Below are 17465 nucleotides of genomic sequence, written 5' to 3' on the forward strand. Positions count from 1 at the left end.
TCCTTCAGACAGAGCTCCCTGTGGACATACAAGTCCCCCATGCTATCATTTTCAGGGACAGTTTCAAGAGAGTGTGGACTAAGTAGTGCCTCAGATAACTGGAGATCATTAAATATAGTCCATAGGCTCCTATAGCTTGATCATGGAGAAATGAAAACCCAAGAATGTTCATAGCCATGTATCTTCCAACCACGTGGTATTTCTGTATGCAGTGGCTGATTCTGAGGAGGTATACAGGCACAGCATGAGCTAGAATGTGGACTTTTGCTGCTTTCCCTTATCCTCTTATTTCAAAGAAAGGTACGTCTGCTTTTGAGCCCTCACAGAGGAATAACAACAGGCACAACCTGGACCCCAGAATAACTATGGAAAATGTTTTCCAAGTTCCTAACATTTCCTGATCTTCCACATTTTGGAGCCAGTTTCTGAAGCATGCTGCCGTGCATTAATCCCTCCAGCCTGTCTGGGCAACCAAACAGCAGAGTTATTCCTATTATACAGGGGCTACACACAAAGCTTTCTTGGGCTCATACAAGGTCTGTGGCAGAATCTAGAAGTCCATAAGGAACAGCAGAAGCTTCAACCCAGTTTTTTGTTTGCCTTTCCACGCCACCCTGTTCTGGCCTCTCCCATTTTCATATTCAAAGCCTGGATCCAATTGTTTCTCCACACTATTAAGGATTTCCTTAGCATCAAAGCTGCACGTCTGGACTGATCCAGAAAACAAATTTTCCATCACAGTACCCATTTTAGAGGATGAGAAGGGAACCCCTCCATGCTCTTAGTTGTCTCTAGCCCATGACTAGAAAAAAGCCAAGTCATAAAGGGAGCTGCTCCAGCACTGCCAGTGAAAAGGGGAGGTTCAGCTTTTGCATGGACTTTGTCCCCAGCTCCTCACGACGGCAGTTGGAGCAGCCAAGACGTCGCTCCAAGACTCAGCTGGCACCTGTGGCGCGAGCAGGAAGAACAGCAGTTGGACTATGAACCACCTATTTCCCTGTTTCAAAACTCTCACTCCCTTCAAGCCTACGGGGATATCTACTTTACACCACCCATTTGTGGTTTACATGACGAGTTCCCAAATGCTTCCTTCCCAGCACAGCCCTGGAGAGGCTCGGTGCTCTTTGCATGGCTCCTCCGTGTCGGCTTTCATGCAGGCAGGTTGCTGGTCACAAGCCACCGCCTCGGGAACTCCCTGGCGAGCGCCAAAACGCCAACATTTGTTGATATTTGCAATGATGTAATAAGCCAAACATATCCCCACCGGAGCGTCATCAACTTTACTGGAATTACTGTTTCCACAAAGTGTAATTAATCTGTGGTGCTCATTGCCATGAGATACCACTGGAACAAAGAGCTCAGAAGGCGTTTTAATAGATATTAGGTAGTTATCTCAGTAACAAAACAACCCTGGGTATGATTAAGAGGATATTGCATTTTAAGGATTATAAGACCTCCTGGTTCAGGGTAATTAGTAACTGATGAAAAACATTCCACTACAATTACAAGTTTTCTTGAACCTCTGAGGCAAGGATGCCAGCTGCTACTGGGGCACTGCATGAGAGAGTCTCTCGGTCTAGGCTGGGAGGAGCAGGCTCCGTTTCCACTCAGCGATGTGCACAGCCTGTTGTTTACCCAGGAGTCAAAAGACACGAGAGCGACCTTCTCTCTGCTGCCATCACCTTGCTTGAAACCGGAGAGGATTTCCTCTCTGGATCAAAAGAAGCAGCATCACAGCTGTTATGTAGAATAATACTGAATTCTGCCAAAAAGTATTCTGGGTTTTTTTTTTTGGAACGTATATTCATTTTGAAGGAATGCTGAGAGCACTGAGTTTGTTTTGTGTGCTTGTTCCTGTTGGGTAACGGCTGATAAACATGGAGGGAATCTGAACCCCAAACACGTGCATCATGCTGGTGCCCTTGTAATTCATTCCTGATGGGGTATCGATGTTCAGGTGTCCAATAAACATTTCCTCATGGGTGCCAAAATAATCTGTGGTACCTTGATAGGACTAGATTAGGAAGGGTAAAGTGTTCTTTAATGAGTTACTTTCGCCCATCCTTAGTCATACTGCATAGACTAATCCACCTCACCAACCTTAAATCCCCAAACTCCCTGTGTGGGATATTGCCTGGGCTTTCCACAGAGGGGCCTTCAGAGCTCTGCCCATCATCCCAGGAGCAGCAGGACTGGATGGGCCAGCAGAGGATGATCCTTTGGGGACGGAACAAGGGGCCCAGCTTCAGATTTACAGACTCCAAATCCCCAAGCAAGGACTGTGGGGAGAAACACCTAGCCAAAGCCAGGGTGGCAGGGTTGAAAAGCCAATACTAGTTGCTATAGAGTTTCTGTCTCCAAAACCAGCTGCTTTTTTGATAGAGAAAATGGGGTTCCCCCCCATCCCATCAGGAACAGGGCTGCTCGGTGATAGCTTTTACTTCAGAGCATCATTGCTCCAATTTGCTTTAAGCCTCTCTTGGCAGAGGGCCATGTATTTTGAGATATTTTGCAACACGTCTGAAGTGCTGGAGGTTTAACTGTTTGGGCTGCGTAACACACCAGCCGGAGCGAGGCAGGAAGGCAAAGGAGGAAAATAAAGACTTGTGGATTTCCAAAGCTGGCTTTCTTCCTTCCTGCTTTTGTTTGCCTACTTGGTGCCCCAAAAGGGCGATGCATATTCCCAGAGTTGTGGGAATTCTGTTACTTTTCCGTTCCAGCGTTTCCAGTAGCACTTCTCTGTAAATGGGGTAAACACTAACAAAAGTGTATTGTTAAGTCCCCATGTCTTTGTTTTGCTACTGTCACAATCATAATTAGTATTTTCCACTTCTGTAAGCCTGTCATCTGCAGGTCTGAAAGCGCTTTACAAATATTTGAAGCATCTAGCAAGGGGAGCGAGTATTAATAGCTCCGTTTAACAGATGGGCAAACGGACACACAGAAGCAGCGAGTGCCCTGTCCTTGAAGCAGGGCCAGAGCCAGCAAGTGTCAGCTCCAACAACTAGTGAGTTTTAAAAGTGGGTCAAAAAAATAAAGAGAAAGGCTGTAGGCTTGTCCTGGCTTGGAAACTGAAACCAGAGGGGTACTCAACCCAGATGGGCCAAGTAGTAGCTTATCCAGCAATTCATCTGTCTATATGGTTAAATGGCTCATCTTTTCCCTTCTGTTCTGCTAATATTTGTCCCTGGGACAAAGGGAAAAAAAACAGTCCATGATGTTCCAAAAAGTCTGAAAGCTGAAACAGCTGCTAAAATAAGCAAGTGTCTCGTTGGCTGGGCTCTGCAGGTCAGGAGATTGCAATGCACCCACAGATGTTAAGGCCACAGAGGAAATGTCTTTGAGCGGGGCCTGGGGACAGCGGGAGAGGCACAGCTGCGCACAAACAGCAGAGAAACCCAAGGGTCAGAAGACTGACCAAGCAAGGTGACTAAAAGTACCAGATCAAACTTCCCCTTTTGCCTCAGAGAAGCTGATGGGGAAGTTTCACTTCTTTAAAGGGCAGTGGAGCTGCAAACCCATACTCATTTATACTCTTGAGGCAGCCACCGGGTCTCCCCATGGTGCAGGTCAGGAGACACGAGTTGCCTTGGTTCTCCCCAGAACACCCACGTGAAGTTAATAAAAGGAGAAGCAAAACCAAAGAACTTCTCCAAGAAGCCAGGCCCCCAGCTGGACTCCCTTTGCTCTTAGACACAAGAGGCCAGATCTCTATTAGCATAAACCCTCCTAGAAGGTGCCACACGACCACCACCATCCCACAGCCTTCGGTTGGTGTCTCCGTGCTCACCAAGCCAGGCTTCGGCTGAACCTGCCAGGCAGAGCCCTGCCAGACCCCACGTCCCCTTTGCTGCCCTAGTTGCAGATGGTGGAAAAAGCAGCTGAGCTTTAGGCCCCCCAACAAAAGCACAGATAATGTTTTCTTACGTTTATTTTCTTTTCCTTCCCCAGAAGCTGCTGCCTTGCTGCGTATGAAGCTTGTTTGAAGTCATGTCCAAAAGGAAAGTCAACTAAATCAGGTAGGGATTCACACTATGGATTGATGTAATTTTTATTCGCAGGGAGATTTTACATAAACAGGAATGGTTTTTTTCCTTCGTATTTCAGAGACTCATTTGAACTCCCTCTGTATTCTGAATTACTAGATGCTAGAAAGCCGCTAAGAGGAAAAAAAAAAATAACAACTGCTGTAAGGACTTTCCTGCTGTATTTTCCCTACTTCGCAGCTGTGTGCTTGTACCAAGCCGTGTTCCAGCGCTGGCTCTGGGGGCAGCCTGAGTGCAAGCCCTGCTGCATGGCATCTCCTCTGCCAGCGACAGGGACCTTGTCTCCAAACCCTGCTCACGGGCTGCCCACACGCTTTGCAGGGGAATATTCTTTGCCCGCACGTAACCACGTAAGCGAGTTTTGCTTTGCACGTAGCGTCAGCCCAGCAAGATCTAGGGAACCCCCAAAGCTTAACCTTTTGTGGCTCTTGTGTAAATGACACATCTGCCAGCTCAGACAGTCCTTGCCGTGGTTTCACTCCCATGGCTCCTGCACCTGGAGCATCTCCTGAAATCATCTTGCTGCTTTCTCTTGTTCCCGCGCTGAGCTTTCCCTTACACAGAGCTGCTGCCGCCGCATTGTTTGCGGGTGACGCAGGATCTCGGGACTCTTTGGGGCACGTAGACATTCATCCCGCAGGTCTCTTGGAGCAGTTCGTCCCTTGTATCGAGCACCTTTCCCATGTACGCTAGAGGCACCCCGTGTCTTTCTATTGCTAGGCTGCATTTCAGTGGACCGTAAAATAGTTGGCAATTCATTTCATTAGAAGCTTTCCCTTTTCTGAGGCTGTAAGTTGCGATGATCGCTGAGCATCCCCCGTGTAATGTTACGGGCACGTCTCGAGCTCTTGTCTAGATGTCACATCCCTGGTGACTTATGCAGACAGATGTACCCTGCCTGCAGAAAGGATCAGAAGCTGCTATTACCTGACACAGATGTACAAAAATTATCCATCCATCCCAGAAATACTCGGAGAAGAGGGTACGCAGGCCAGCAAAGCTTCCTTTGTCTAAGTGGGGGTCCCAGCAGGGCAGCACAGCCAAAAGGACTACTGATTTCGGTGGGTAACAGACACCACGGAGCCACTCGAAAGGGCTTAGCTCAGCCACCCCTCAGGGCCAGCCTGCTTTTAACTCCTATGCTTTCCTTTTCTGTTGTATGTAAAGCACCAATAGCATCACCATCCACGCAGTCCTCCTCACAGCTCCCAAAGACGGGTCTTCCCCCTGCTCCCATCTTCCAGACAAGCACTGCCCCTGTCCCGGGCTGGGTCCTGCTGGTGGTTCCCCTCTGCACAGTGGGGTGGACAGACATGGCAGCTAGCTCCAGGGAGCAGAGCTAAGCCTGATTTTGCTAATCAGCCTCATTCCACTCTGACACTCTTAAGAAATGCCCTGGTTATTTTTAGGCACTGCTGGGAGCTGCCAGGCCTCTCACACCTCAGGAGGTTTCACAGCTTCTCACTCAGCCCCTTACACCACGCCGAGTCAGGAGGACTCTGTGGATGCTGGATGTGAGTTCCTAGGGGATTGTGCAAGCCTGAATGAGGAAGAGCTGAGGCAGGTGGCTTTCAGCTTCACGCACCCTATTCTAAGAGGAGCTTTCTCAACTAGCAGCAGCCAACACTGCATAGTTACAGCCCGCACAACACCTCTTCCAAGCTAAGCTCTCCTTCCCAGCCACGCAAGCACTGTTGTCACACAGCAGCAGAGCTCAACTCCTCAGATCACAACAAAAAGCTGGTCAAAATTGCTCTTTTTCCTGCTAGGCATAAAGACCCATCCTCGCTTACCTCTGTCCTTGCAGAAATGCCTTCCTCCATCCAGAAGCACTGCTATCCCATCAAGACCTGCTGTGGCTTCACCTTCCTTTTATAGGTGACAAGGGCAGCTGTGCTAGAAATTAGCCCCAGCTGCATCTCCTCTGCACTTATTTGACTTCATCTTTCCCAGGGAAGCCTGAAAGCTGGTGGGAAGGTTGTGCTGGGGGTGATCATCCCAGGGCAAGAAATTCAAGTGGGGTTTGTGTAGGTGGTGCTCACTCAGAGGTCAGGGCAGGTCAAAAAAGCTGTGGGACCACTGGGGAGTTTCCAGCCTTTGAGGTGAAATCCAGCAGGGACTTTTCTTCCTGAATGATTTGGGGGAAGGCAGGGAACCCAAGGCTGAAGGGAATCCCCATTGCAAAGGAATCCACCCCATGGCGCAGGTGTGATGGGGTCTCCACACATCACAAGTGGGGACAATACATGAGTCTTCCTGGCCCATGCTTGCAACAGCAGCTGTGGGGCTTTTGCAGCTGAAGAGCTTCAAGTGACTGGTCTACGGTTTATCTGCTTTGCAAGTTCAGGCATTAGCAGATCTTCCAGTCACTGGCTTTGCTCATGTAAACATATGTTGACATATAAAGGCAGATAAATAAGAAGTTGAGAGAAATTAAAAATAAAAGAGAAGGGACTTATACCCTCGTACTCCTTACAGCTTTGGAAGGGTCTCTGCAGGGGACAGAGAGGTCCGTGGGTGCTGGCTCACGGAGCGATGGGTGCTCATGGCCGTGCTGGGTGAACACGAGGGCTCTGGCTCCCTGCTCTTTGCTGAGCAGAAGTTGGCACCGCATCCACCCACTGCAAGCCTGGCGTGGGGGGGTAAAAAATGGGGGGGAGAAAGGTGCCAGCCTGCCATGTCCTAGAGCTGCTCTGATCATCCTGCCATGTCCTCTGAGCTGTCCTCATCCTGCTCTGCAACCCCTTCCCTCAGAGGGGTCTGTGTCTTTCAGAGGCGAGGAGGGGAACCAGAGTGCCCTGATTTATTAGTACCTCGAAGCTGTAGGATGTGAAAAACAAGCTCGACCTGGGAACAAAACAAAAATACAACCGCTGTCACGGCAACTGTCTCCAGATGCATTAAGAGACCAATTATTTCCATTAATCAACTTAGTGAGAAGCTGCAGAAGAGGCTTAAGCTGCAGCCGAGGCTGGGTGCTGAGGGGAGGGAGGAGCAGAGAGCTCCATCAAACCCCAGTTGCCAAGGCAAACCATGATTCCTCTCGTGGCGGAGGATTTTTGGAGCAGATGCTCAGCACCCGTGGCCCGTGGGGACTGGCAGGGGGGTGCTGCCTGCTCCGGGTGTGGGGGTTCAGGCTGGCATCATCGTGTGGTCAGAGATGGGCACTGGGCTGCCCTTCTGATGGACAGATGGACAGGCGGCTCCCTCCCATCATCACCCACACATCCTGACACTAATGAGGTGCTGGTGGGGCTGAGCAATCCCCTTCCACCTCCCCCACTCCTCTCTAAGCCTTTCCCTCTCCCCTGGGGACTGCAGCAGCACGAAGAAGGACTCAGCCTACCCTGATGCCAAGGGTCAGCCAGGATTTTGAAATCTGTCTGGAGCATCTCTTACGTCAGCTGGGAGCCAGGCAGCGGCCGGGAGGATGTGGGGCAGCAGAAGGTGCCTGGGGACAGCACAGATGCTGCAGTGGGGGTTCCTGAGGATGTGTTGAAGGCCAGGAGGTGGGCAGGGGGAGTGTGGAGAGCTAGGTAGAGGGAGAAGCTCAATGCAAGGTTTGCAAACTCCTAGAGGAATTAGTCTCAGCCTAATTTTAAACTTGGGGCTAAACAATTAGTTTTCAGTTCCACAGGTGTTAAGTGATCTGTACGGTAAACCGAGGGCAAAGCGAAAGAAGGGATCTGTTTATGAGCAGTGAGCCTCAGTCACTTTGCTGTATCTGCTCTCCTTCTGTATGAATTACAATTTTCCACTAGTCTTAGAGAAGCCTAGAAGCTCTGTTCCTGCAAAACCACTGCAGTGGCTGGAGAAGCTGTGACATCTGCGCTGGCTGAATTCATTGTATTTATCGTAAGAGCCAGAGGGTGCAGGGTTATTACGAGGAATTCCACAGCAAAAGCCTTCCAAAAATACCAATGTGCCGTGCCCAAGCTTGGCATCTCTTCACTACCAAAGTGTGATGAGACTTTTCCACGCTACTCTCACCTGGAAATAAGCTGCTCAGCACATGAGATGGACACACGTGCCATGGTAGGAGACCAGGCTGCTGCCCTGGTCCTGCCTGTTTTCTCACCCAGCGGGGAAACTCAGGGCTCAGCAGTTTAGAGCACATCAGTTCTGGCCAATAAGACCAACCACTACTATATTTTGGAGGACACATACCCAGCAGGAAAGCAGGGGAGCTCTGTGCCTGGCACAGACTCTGCGTGCTGTATATGTCTCCACTGGCAGACTGGGCTCCCAACAGGACATCTGCAACTTCAGCTCAGCTTCTGGCCGTGGATCTAGCTCTAATGCGTGGGGGTCATGAGCCATAGTGAGGCCTTGAAGGCATGAGCACAGGTCTAAAAATACTCTCTAACCCCGATAACACGGTTACAGAGCCCTCCTTCTTTGATGTACAACCCCTCACGCATGTTCCCAGACAACAGCCAGTGGAAAATTTGCTGAAATTCCAGCTGGAAGTTGTCAGACCGTTGGTGGAAACCCCCTGACCTCAAGTGCTGGCTTCAGCCCTACGGCATTTTTTTTCCTCCTCGCTGGATGTGACTGTCCCAGCAGGAAACCTCACAGCAGACCCACAGGGAGCACAGAAATCCTGGTGCTCCCGTCTCTGTGCTCTACCAGGCCCCCCTCCGCAGCAAACCATCTTACACTGTAAATATTTTAAAAGCCCAGCAGGGCTGTTGAGTATGTTTTGCTGTTGTTATGGATCCGGCCCCAGCAGGAGAGGGCTAATAATAGCCACTGTACCCTGGAATGAAAGGGCAAGGGGCAATGCGGAGAACTCGAAGGCAAGCGTACCACCGCATGCCTTGGTCTCTGCAGGATGACAACGAAGGAGAGAGAAGCAGATGCACTGCATGAGCAGAAGAAGGGATCTCATCCCTGTTCCCCAGCAGAACTTTGAAATTTGCACAGCAAAGTTTAGCTTGGATTCCTGGCTTTGTTTGGAGGCTAAAAGAGAGTGTTAAATCCTCTGCTGTGAGACCAAGCAGGCAGGAGGACACACCCCTGGTCGGGCTGCAGGATCGAGGAGCCATCTCCAACCAGAACCTGCAGCTGTTGGTCCCAACGGCCGGTGGTAACGGGCTGTCACAGGGCCACAGCCAGGCAGCAGCACCCTGGGATGTGAGTCTGCTGGGGCTCCTACCCCTGGGACCTCGGCATCCCAGTCCCTGCCCTCGGGGGCTGCCTGCTGTGGCCACAGAGGTGGCCAAGGCACGGGGCCGTCCTCCTTGGGTGTCCCAGGGGACAGCACGGGCAGGCTGAGCAACAGCTCCTGCTTGCCCCTGCGGGACAGGGAGGTCTCCAAAGGAAAGCAGGATCAGGTGATGATTCAGGCTTAGATAAGCAGGGAAATCCTTCAAATCTCCTTCCTTACAGGAGCCCAAGCGTTCTGTGCTGGCTACCCTAAGGGGCAAGGATGTCTAAGCAGGGGGCTATGCTGCCTTATGCCCAAAAGTGCCATGGCTGCCATCCAGAGATGAATGGGACTGTCTCTGACCAAGATGCCCTTTGTGCTTGCTGCAAAGGTGGGTTAAGTGGAGAGGAAAATACTGAGGAGAGCAAGAGGTAAGAGAGGCAGAGCAGAAAGAAGCAGCAAAGCAGGCAGCGGAGGGGAAGCAGGCTGAATTCAGCACAGCCCGCTGAGAGCCAGCATCAGTGCAGAGTCCAGAAATAGCCCTTCCTAGCCATAAAAAGCTTACAGTTTAACCTCGACAAGGGACAGATGCAATATCATGTGAAGGGTTTCCTTGAAACTGGAGTCCAGGGCTGGGTGTGACTGTAACATCCATCCGATCCCTCGGCGTTAGACCCCGGCCACCGGCTCGGGTCGCAGGGCTTGTGTTTGCCCTGCAGGCACAGGGCCCTGTGCTGAGTTTAACCTGCCCGTGGTGTTTCCAGGTCATTTGTCTGCCACACTCATATTATTTGCAGTCACTGTTTGCTCATAGTCCCTGGGAGAAGCAGGCGTGGGGGGAAATGGGAATTAACTGCTAGCTTGTCAGTGGAACCAAGAGGGCCATTGAGCTGACCCAAAAGAAATGCCCTGGCTTCTTCTACCGAAAGGCAGGAGAAACATTTAACTTTTTAATTTCTTAGCATCCACCTTCTAAATGGGTAAAACTCAGCCCCGGAGTGCATGGGACTGGTTTAGCTGCAGCCCCCCCAGAGCAGAGCCAGCTGCTCCGTCAGCTGCTGGGTGGTTTCCCTGGAAAATGCCAGCGAGCCCAACTGCGGTCCGACAGCAAAACCACTCTGGAAGCTGAGTCCAGGCCAGCAAAGCCAAAACTATTACAGCTCCAGGTTTTTTTGGTCCTCACAAGACACTATGGAAAAATAACTTCAGGCCAAACAGCAGGTTTGGCAGAGCCAGGTTATTTCAGGGGGGCACAGGAGCAGAGGCGGCTCTGGGTCTGGTGTGTATGGCAGGTTGCGAGGGGCTTCCTCACTTGTGGCCAGATGCCCTGGGACAGGCAGCACCATGTCCCCATGGTGGAGGGGACGCAGCCTCCCTCCAAGCAGCACAGAAAAGCTTTTAAGGAATGTGCAATGGGCAGCAGGTCCCAGCCCCTTGCCAATGGCCTTTGTCACCGTGCCACGCATCCCCTGCCCGGTCCCCATGGGCTGGCACGCTGCACTGAGGGCACAGGGAATACTTCTGTTACCGTCAGCAGCAAAGAGGGAAGGGAGGCAGGAAATGACCCTCTGGGGACAAGTTGAATCATCTCTTTGAAGCTCCCTGGAAACCCTTGCGCAGGGTATTTGTGTGCTGCGGACTTATTCCTGCAATGCCTGGCAAGAGCTGGCACATCATTCCCTCCCACCAGCCCATGCGAGTATGAAGAACCAAAGGTGGGGAGCCGGTGGGTGATGCACCCCCCGCCTTTGCACCCCTCCTCTCACCGCTAAGTGACTGTCCACGGTGACGCAGTTTCAGGTTGAACTACGTGGGTAAGAGGCAGGGTGGTTCCTTTCTTGTCCCTGGCAGATGTTAAAAGATGTTTCCACTGACTGAAAACCCACTGAAATGTTTTGCACCTGCCTGGAAATCTGGAAATGCTCTTTGAAAAATCAGGTTTTTCTATCAAAAATCGAGGCGACTGCTCCCGTCACCTCCTGGGTTCAACAGCTTCCCGGAGGTAGAGGCTGGAGTGTCTCTGCCAGCAAGGCTTTTGAGAGCCGCCCACCTTGAAAATCCTGAAGGAACTGCACAAATTTGAAAGCTTTGCTCATAAATCCGCCCCTCTCCAGCTCAGTGCATGGAGAGCTGGAGGCAGGAGCTCTTCCAGCCACGGAAAATAAATAAATCACAGGCGCCATCTCCCGGCCACCGAGCCGGGACCCAGACCTGCCCCGAGCAGGACATGCTTCTGCACACTGGGTTCCTGCCCCTGTTTTCAAACAAGATCCCATCCTTTTCCCATGGGATGGGGCATGTAGTCACTTGGCCCAGCGCTGCCGCAGCTGAGAACATCTACCGTTGGCAGCTCCATCAAGGGACACAGGGAAAATGCTGTATCCCGGGGGCTGGCTGGTCCTGCTCCCCAGTTTGTGGAGCCCATCCTATGAACCAGGTGGTCCAGCCCCTGGTGCAAAGGCAGGAGGACTCCTGAGAAAATCAGCTCTGAACTGGCCCTCTGATGTGGAGATAGACCCAGACTTGTGTGGACCACTGTTAGGGAAGCTTCCTGTGTCCAAGTGACATCTCTCCTGCTGCTACAGAAGGTCAGCAGCCTCTGGGCTCCCATGAGCCACGAGGAGGACTTGTCTGGGAATGGTGGGTGCTCATCCTGTCCTAGGTACAAGGCACTTTGTTTGCTGAAATCAGCCTGCCAGGGTGGGCACCTCGTCCCGGGAAGGACAAACCTGGAAAGGAAGGAGGGAAGATCAGGAAAAACAACAGCCGGGATCTTTTCCTGGGGCAAAGGATGGAGCTTCTCCTGGAGCTCATTTAACAGAGTCTAACTGGATGCCAAGCCCTGGGAGGCGGCAGGAGTTTGCAAAGATTTGCTAGATTTGGAGAAGCAGGATCTCCTGCGAGGTCTGGGTGGGCCAAGCCTCACATCCCACCAGCGTTCCCTGAGCTGGCATCAGCACCAAGAGAGGAGTCCCTGGGGCTACCAAAAGAGACTGGGTTTATGCAGGTTTGAGGTTACTGCACCCTGCTGTCTCAGGGAAGGGGAAGAGTTTAACCTCTTTTATCATGGCTACTGCATCTTCGCCAGCATCTTCTTTCTGCTGCCATAACATCAGGGATTACAGAGTGAGGAGTGTGATTCCTGCCCAGGCTGGTGGTCCGCCAGCAGATTTCCCTGCCAGGAACCTCAACATTAAGCAGGATTTGTACAGGAGCTAAGCAAATTTCTTAGTGTGACATTAACCCAAAGACACAAAAGCAAGTGAATGACAAGAAACCGGATTTTGCTTTCATTACACATGAGCATTTCTGAGCAGAACCTCCTTTTAGTCTTGACAACATCAGCAGGGCTAAAGACATTTTTTTAGTAGGCAAAACTGGAGATAAGACAACTATTAAACTCAAATTTCCATGCAGAAAAACAAACTGAGTGCCAAACTGCCTAAACAGGAGCAGGCTCCAAGAGCACCAGGTTTCCAGTGTGTTCACTAGCTCTGTGCCCGGCAGCTCCGACGCCTGCAATACATTCCCCGAGCTGCTGAGGTCCCTGGATTCTGCCGTGCTGTGTGAACGCTGGCAACTTAAACCCTCAGCTGAAATGAAAACCAACAACTTCAGGACTCGCCAGGCTGAACTAAGAGCCGGCTCGCCGCAGAGCTCACTGGTGACGAGTGGCCGCTCTGAGCCTTTCTTTGTGCTCTGCGCTTGGCACAGACACAAGCCTGGAGTGAAGGGATCCCAACAGCTCACAGGAAGGGCTGATTTTCACATGTTAAAAAAGTGCTTATCTCAAAGCAGTCCAGCCCAATGCTTTTTCAGTGACATGCAACAGCCAGCGGAGGCCAGTATAGATCCAAAGCCTGGTACCTATAGAATACTGCCCCCCTCCCCAGGGGGTATCCACTGGGACCCCGACCATTTCCCATTACAAATTCAGGTTGGATCAGCACCCCAACCCCCCCACAGCGAGCCACATTTGGCCTCTGTTCAAAACTCCCGTGGCATTTTGAGGAGGAAGGAGGGCTTTTTCTGTAATGCTTTCTCTGTAGGAAAAAAAAAAGCTGCTGGAAGCGACCTTGCAGCTCCTAAAGGAGAAGGCCAGAAACTCAACGGGAGAAGCAAATCCCTCCTCTGCCTTGCTTTGCAACGGGAAGGCAGAACAAGGGCCAGTAAGGGAGCTGGGATGGATCCCTCCTGCCTACCTGCCCTCACCCAGCACCCATGGGTCACCCCACACGCTGCCCCACGTGACGGGGTTGATATCTGAGATTTCAGTTGCTGCTGTTAGAGGAACCAGAGCAGGGTTACAGGGACTATTTTTTCATGCTGTAATTTAACTCCAGGGAGTAACCCAACCTGGAGGGAGCCATGACTCCAGGCTTGCTGAGCATCCTTGACCTCACGGCTGTGTTTTCTCCCCAGCGTTTTGCAGCCATATAGAGATGCAATGGAGGTAGAGTCCAGCACGTACACCGACTTTATTTCCTGCGATCGGGCTGGTCGGAGGAATGCTGTCCACGACATCCAGCGAGATGCAACCACCATCAGCATGCGCAAGCTGACCGAGGACCTAGGTGACCTTGCTGTTGAAGGAGCAGGTGAGCTGCCGCGGACACCAGTAAGCCCAGCGCCTGGCACCCAGGCTGGACCAGTGCTGTCTCTGGGAGCATCACACAGATGCTCAGGAGGAACATTCCCCTTCCTCGCTGTGGTCAGTGCCTTCGTGCTCGGTGGATAGTTCAGATAGTGGGAGACTCCCTGGGCCGAGGGGCTCTTGCAGTGAACGGGATGGTCCCGGGGCTCCTGGCACACGAGCCCTGCACACGCCAGCCAAAGCCCTTTGCTGGGCTGGCTTGTGGACGTACTGGTGCTTAAACCAGACATCGACTGACCAAGAGCCTTCCCAGGGCACGTTACGCATCAGGTATAACTTAGGCTTTATAAAAATCAAGTGTGGGGCAGGTTGTGGTTTGCTTGGTTTTGTTTTTTTTTTTTTAAAAAAATCAGCCCTCAAATAGTTCCGCAGTATTTTAAATAACAACAGCAATAATTTTAAACACCACCAGCCATCTCCAAGTCTTCCCCTGTAGCCCAGACCTGGCAGCAGTATCTCCCTGCTCAGTACACGCCAACCAGCTGACTACGAGAAGCAGGAATCCTCTGTTCAGAGCACAAGCAAACCAGCCACTCTGATTGCACTAATGAGCAACAAAACATACAGCACCCCTGCAGAGGGTAAACTCGGGTTTTTCCCCTTGCTCTTTCACTCCTCCAGCCTACAATCTGTAACTATAAAAACACTTTGAAGCACATTGCCCCAACTGTACCGCTGTCCATACTAGCACGTGTCCATCCACTCATCCATAATAAGCACAAATTAGAGCTCTTCTAACAGAGAGCAACCCTGGTAGCTGCCAGGCTGCCTGGCAGACATTCCTGGAGCACTTGCAAGTTGCCATTACAGATTAGACAAGGAGAGCACATCCCTGCCCCGAGGCTCCCTCCCAGCACCACCAGATGTGTTGAGAAGTGTTTGTACTCCGGCAACGTGAAGGGAGAGCCCAGTACTCTTAAGCCAAGTATCTGGCCGCAGGAGGGTAGCAATAGGTCTTCAGGTGGCAATCTGAATAAAACTAGCTATAGCAATTACCGATCGCTTGTGTCCTCAGCAGAGTGTAACCACGGTTTCTTCCCAATCCTCCCTTCTGCAGAAAGCCAAAGAGATGCCACTTCTTCCGAGAATGACCCTGGAGCAAGACCAAAGGGGCAAGAAAACAGCCCCTCCCCATGACAGCGTACAGGGGGTGGGATGGGCAGGAGGAGGGCCTTGCTGTGAACATTAAACAAGAATTTGCTATTGAACCTGCGGACAAAAGCCAACCTGGAACAGCAAGTGGTCTGTCAAATGCCTCTGCTGCAACCGTTTTTGTTTAGAGAGCCACAAGAGGCTGTGCAAGGACTGGCACCTCCAAAAGACTTCTGCTCCCATCCCTAACGATTTAGAGCAACACTGCCGTGGTTGTAGTGATATGAGCCATTCTCAAGATGCCTTAGCTGCAATTTTCCCCTAGGGGAAAAAACAATTTCAGTAATAATAGACACATCAGACTTTCCTGTCTAAGGTACCTTCCTCCTTTGCAAATTTAGACTATTATTTATTCTGTTTCCATAGATTAGAAATTTAGATCAATGTTTTTTTTAAGCCTCACCCTTATCTGCATCTTAGACCTGACCTGGCCTCTGGACTGTCCATGCGGCCCCTCGTCACGGTGGGCAGTGGGGAAGGGAACCGGCCAGTCCCACTGCCTTCATGTCAAGCACCGCTCACCTGTGCTGCTGCCGCTTAGCATCAGGAAAGGACCAAAGCACAGCTCTGTGTGGACGAGCTCCACCTACAGACACAGCAGCACCAGCCACAGGCATCTTTTTCTTCCGGTTTTACCGTTTTAAGATATTGTTAAGGGGAGGGGAGAAACATTTTGCTGGTTTGACTGTTGAAATTCAGGCTTAACTTTGCAAGCTGTTAGCTGAGATGATCTCTGGTAGGATCTCACACCATTCTCTCTTTTAGGAGACATGTTTTGTGTTGAAGATGGTTTGATAAAACTATATAAGCTGTTGGAATAAATAACACAGCCTTCAAGTACTGAAGGTGTTTTTTTTTCTGCCTGGGTGTTTCTTCTTCCTCTGTTCTGCCTTGTAGCTGGTTGAGCTGCAGGGTGGTTAAATCCTTATCTCATAATAGGGAGATAAGGAGCTGTTACAAGAATCCCTTCCACTTGGGTCTGTGAAACCCCATGGGTTTGCAGCACCCAGGTGCAAGCAGTTGGGCACAAAAAATGCTAAAAGTCTTCCCCAAATTTCCCAGGGTTGCTGCCAGGCAGCGCTTTTCCCACGGGTGTTCCATCCTCCCGTGGGAGCACGGCTCCCCTCCATATTACTACTGTAGCCATCAAGCACAACGCTGCCATGGGACTTGGCAGAGTGGCCCAGACAGCAGCAGAAGAGGTGTCTTCCCTCTGCAGCACAGAGCTACAAGGGCATGGCTGGTGTTTCACCCAGCCCAGGCAGAGCTGGTCCTGCCGGGGCTACTGGAGGCAGCTACAGCCCGGCTGGGATTGATGGCCGGCACAGGGCCGGGGCAGAGCTGGCTTGAGAAAGACCCTCTACTGGTGACACAAGGACAAGCATCATCCTGACAGCCTAGGGAAGAACTGAATGTTACCAGTTTAAGATTTATCAGAGAAAACAAGGCCATAAATTAGCAGAGAAGTGGCTGCCAGACAGAGGGAGAATTGTCTGTGGGCCCCCGAGAAGCGATGGCCGCGGGGCTGGCAGAGAGATGTCCATGGCTCCAGCCCCCACGGGAAATGAGGATTTGGCAGCCAGGTAGTGGCTGCATCTGCTCCTTTGGCAGCTGCAAACCAGCCTGGCTCCCGACGCTGCCTGGATACTATTGCGGCTCCGTGCCCGGACAGTGGCCAAGAGCCTGCTCCCCTTTCCCTGTGCTCAGGGGCAAAACAGCAGGTAGCTCCTGGGCTTGGCTGACCCCACAGTTGGGTCTGTAAGCCCCATTTCCAGCTCTCCTCACTGCCACTGAACAGTATTTTTGGCTTGTGCTGACACCGACAGGGAAAGCTGAAAGGCAGCGCGGAGGGACTGTGCACCAGGCAAGACCTCCAGCAGTCAAACGTGGGCTAATCTTAGGTCTCCCTGGTCAGAAAATATCTGTTCCAGAATTATATTTAGGCAGATGATTAGGGACCTGTTGGCCAGCAACCCTCTGAGGATGGGTGAGAGGCATCAGGTTGCCCCTGCGAGTGACAGAGCCGGCTCAGCTGCTGTTGCCGATTGTGCTAAAAGAGCGAGGGCACTTGCTTAATCCAGCCACATCCTGACTCACGAAGTTGCTGAGTACACAGGTGCTCCGAAGCCTTCATTTCAGTCAAACTGAAATGGGCCATGCCGGACCTCCCAAAACCCTAACCGAGCGCCGAGCGATGGGAATGTCTTTCAGCAAACGCTCGCCTGCCTGAGCTGACAGTGCAGCCCAACAGCCAGGAGCCCAGGCTGCACCACTTCTGGCTCTTAGCATCAACCCACTGCACAAAAACCAGGAGATGGGGAAAAAAAAAAAAAAAAAAAAAGTAAACTATTTTTAATACATCCCCAAAAACCTGAGAGTACAAAGTGATGGCGCTGCTGCTTCTAGCAGCGATACAAATCCCCTTGGTTACCAAAGGGAAAAGGACACGTGAGGTTGGAACAAC

The 17465-nt window shown here is 51.4% G+C and overlaps 1 protein-coding gene across 1 annotated transcript; it reads left to right on the forward strand.

The window, feature by feature from the left end:
- Positions 1 to 9477: 9477 nt before the first annotated feature.
- On the forward strand, positions 9478 to 15860 carry PKIG (cAMP-dependent protein kinase inhibitor gamma). The gene is made up of 3 exons (XM_074157279.1): positions 9478 to 9590; positions 13618 to 13793; positions 14907 to 15860. The coding sequence occupies exons 1-3, from the start codon at positions 9478 to 9480 to the stop codon at positions 14984 to 14986; spliced, it is 369 nt and encodes a 122-aa protein (XP_074013380.1). The 3' UTR covers positions 14987 to 15860.
- The last annotated feature ends 1605 nt before the right edge of the window (positions 15861 to 17465 follow it).

The sequence above is a fragment of the Numenius arquata genome, chromosome 12, assembly GCF_964106895.1.
Source record: "Numenius arquata chromosome 12, bNumArq3.hap1.1, whole genome shotgun sequence".
NCBI lineage: Eukaryota > Metazoa > Chordata > Aves > Charadriiformes > Scolopacidae > Numenius > Numenius arquata.

What these genes read in the sequence shown, in the direction of transcription:
- PKIG (XM_074157279.1), top strand. Translation starts at nt 9,478, where the DNA reads ATGTCTAAGCAGGGGGCTATGCTGCCTTATGCCCAAAAGTGCCATGGC. An exon ending in TGTGCTTGCTGCAAAGGTGG is followed by an intron (nt 9,591 to 13,617) that starts GTTAAGTGGAGA and finishes TTTTCTCCCCAG; the next exon opens with CGTTTTGCAGCCATATAGAG. An exon ending in CCTTGCTGTTGAAGGAGCAG is followed by an intron (nt 13,794 to 14,906) that starts GTGAGCTGCCGC and finishes TCCCTTCTGCAG; the next exon opens with AAAGCCAAAGAGATGCCACT.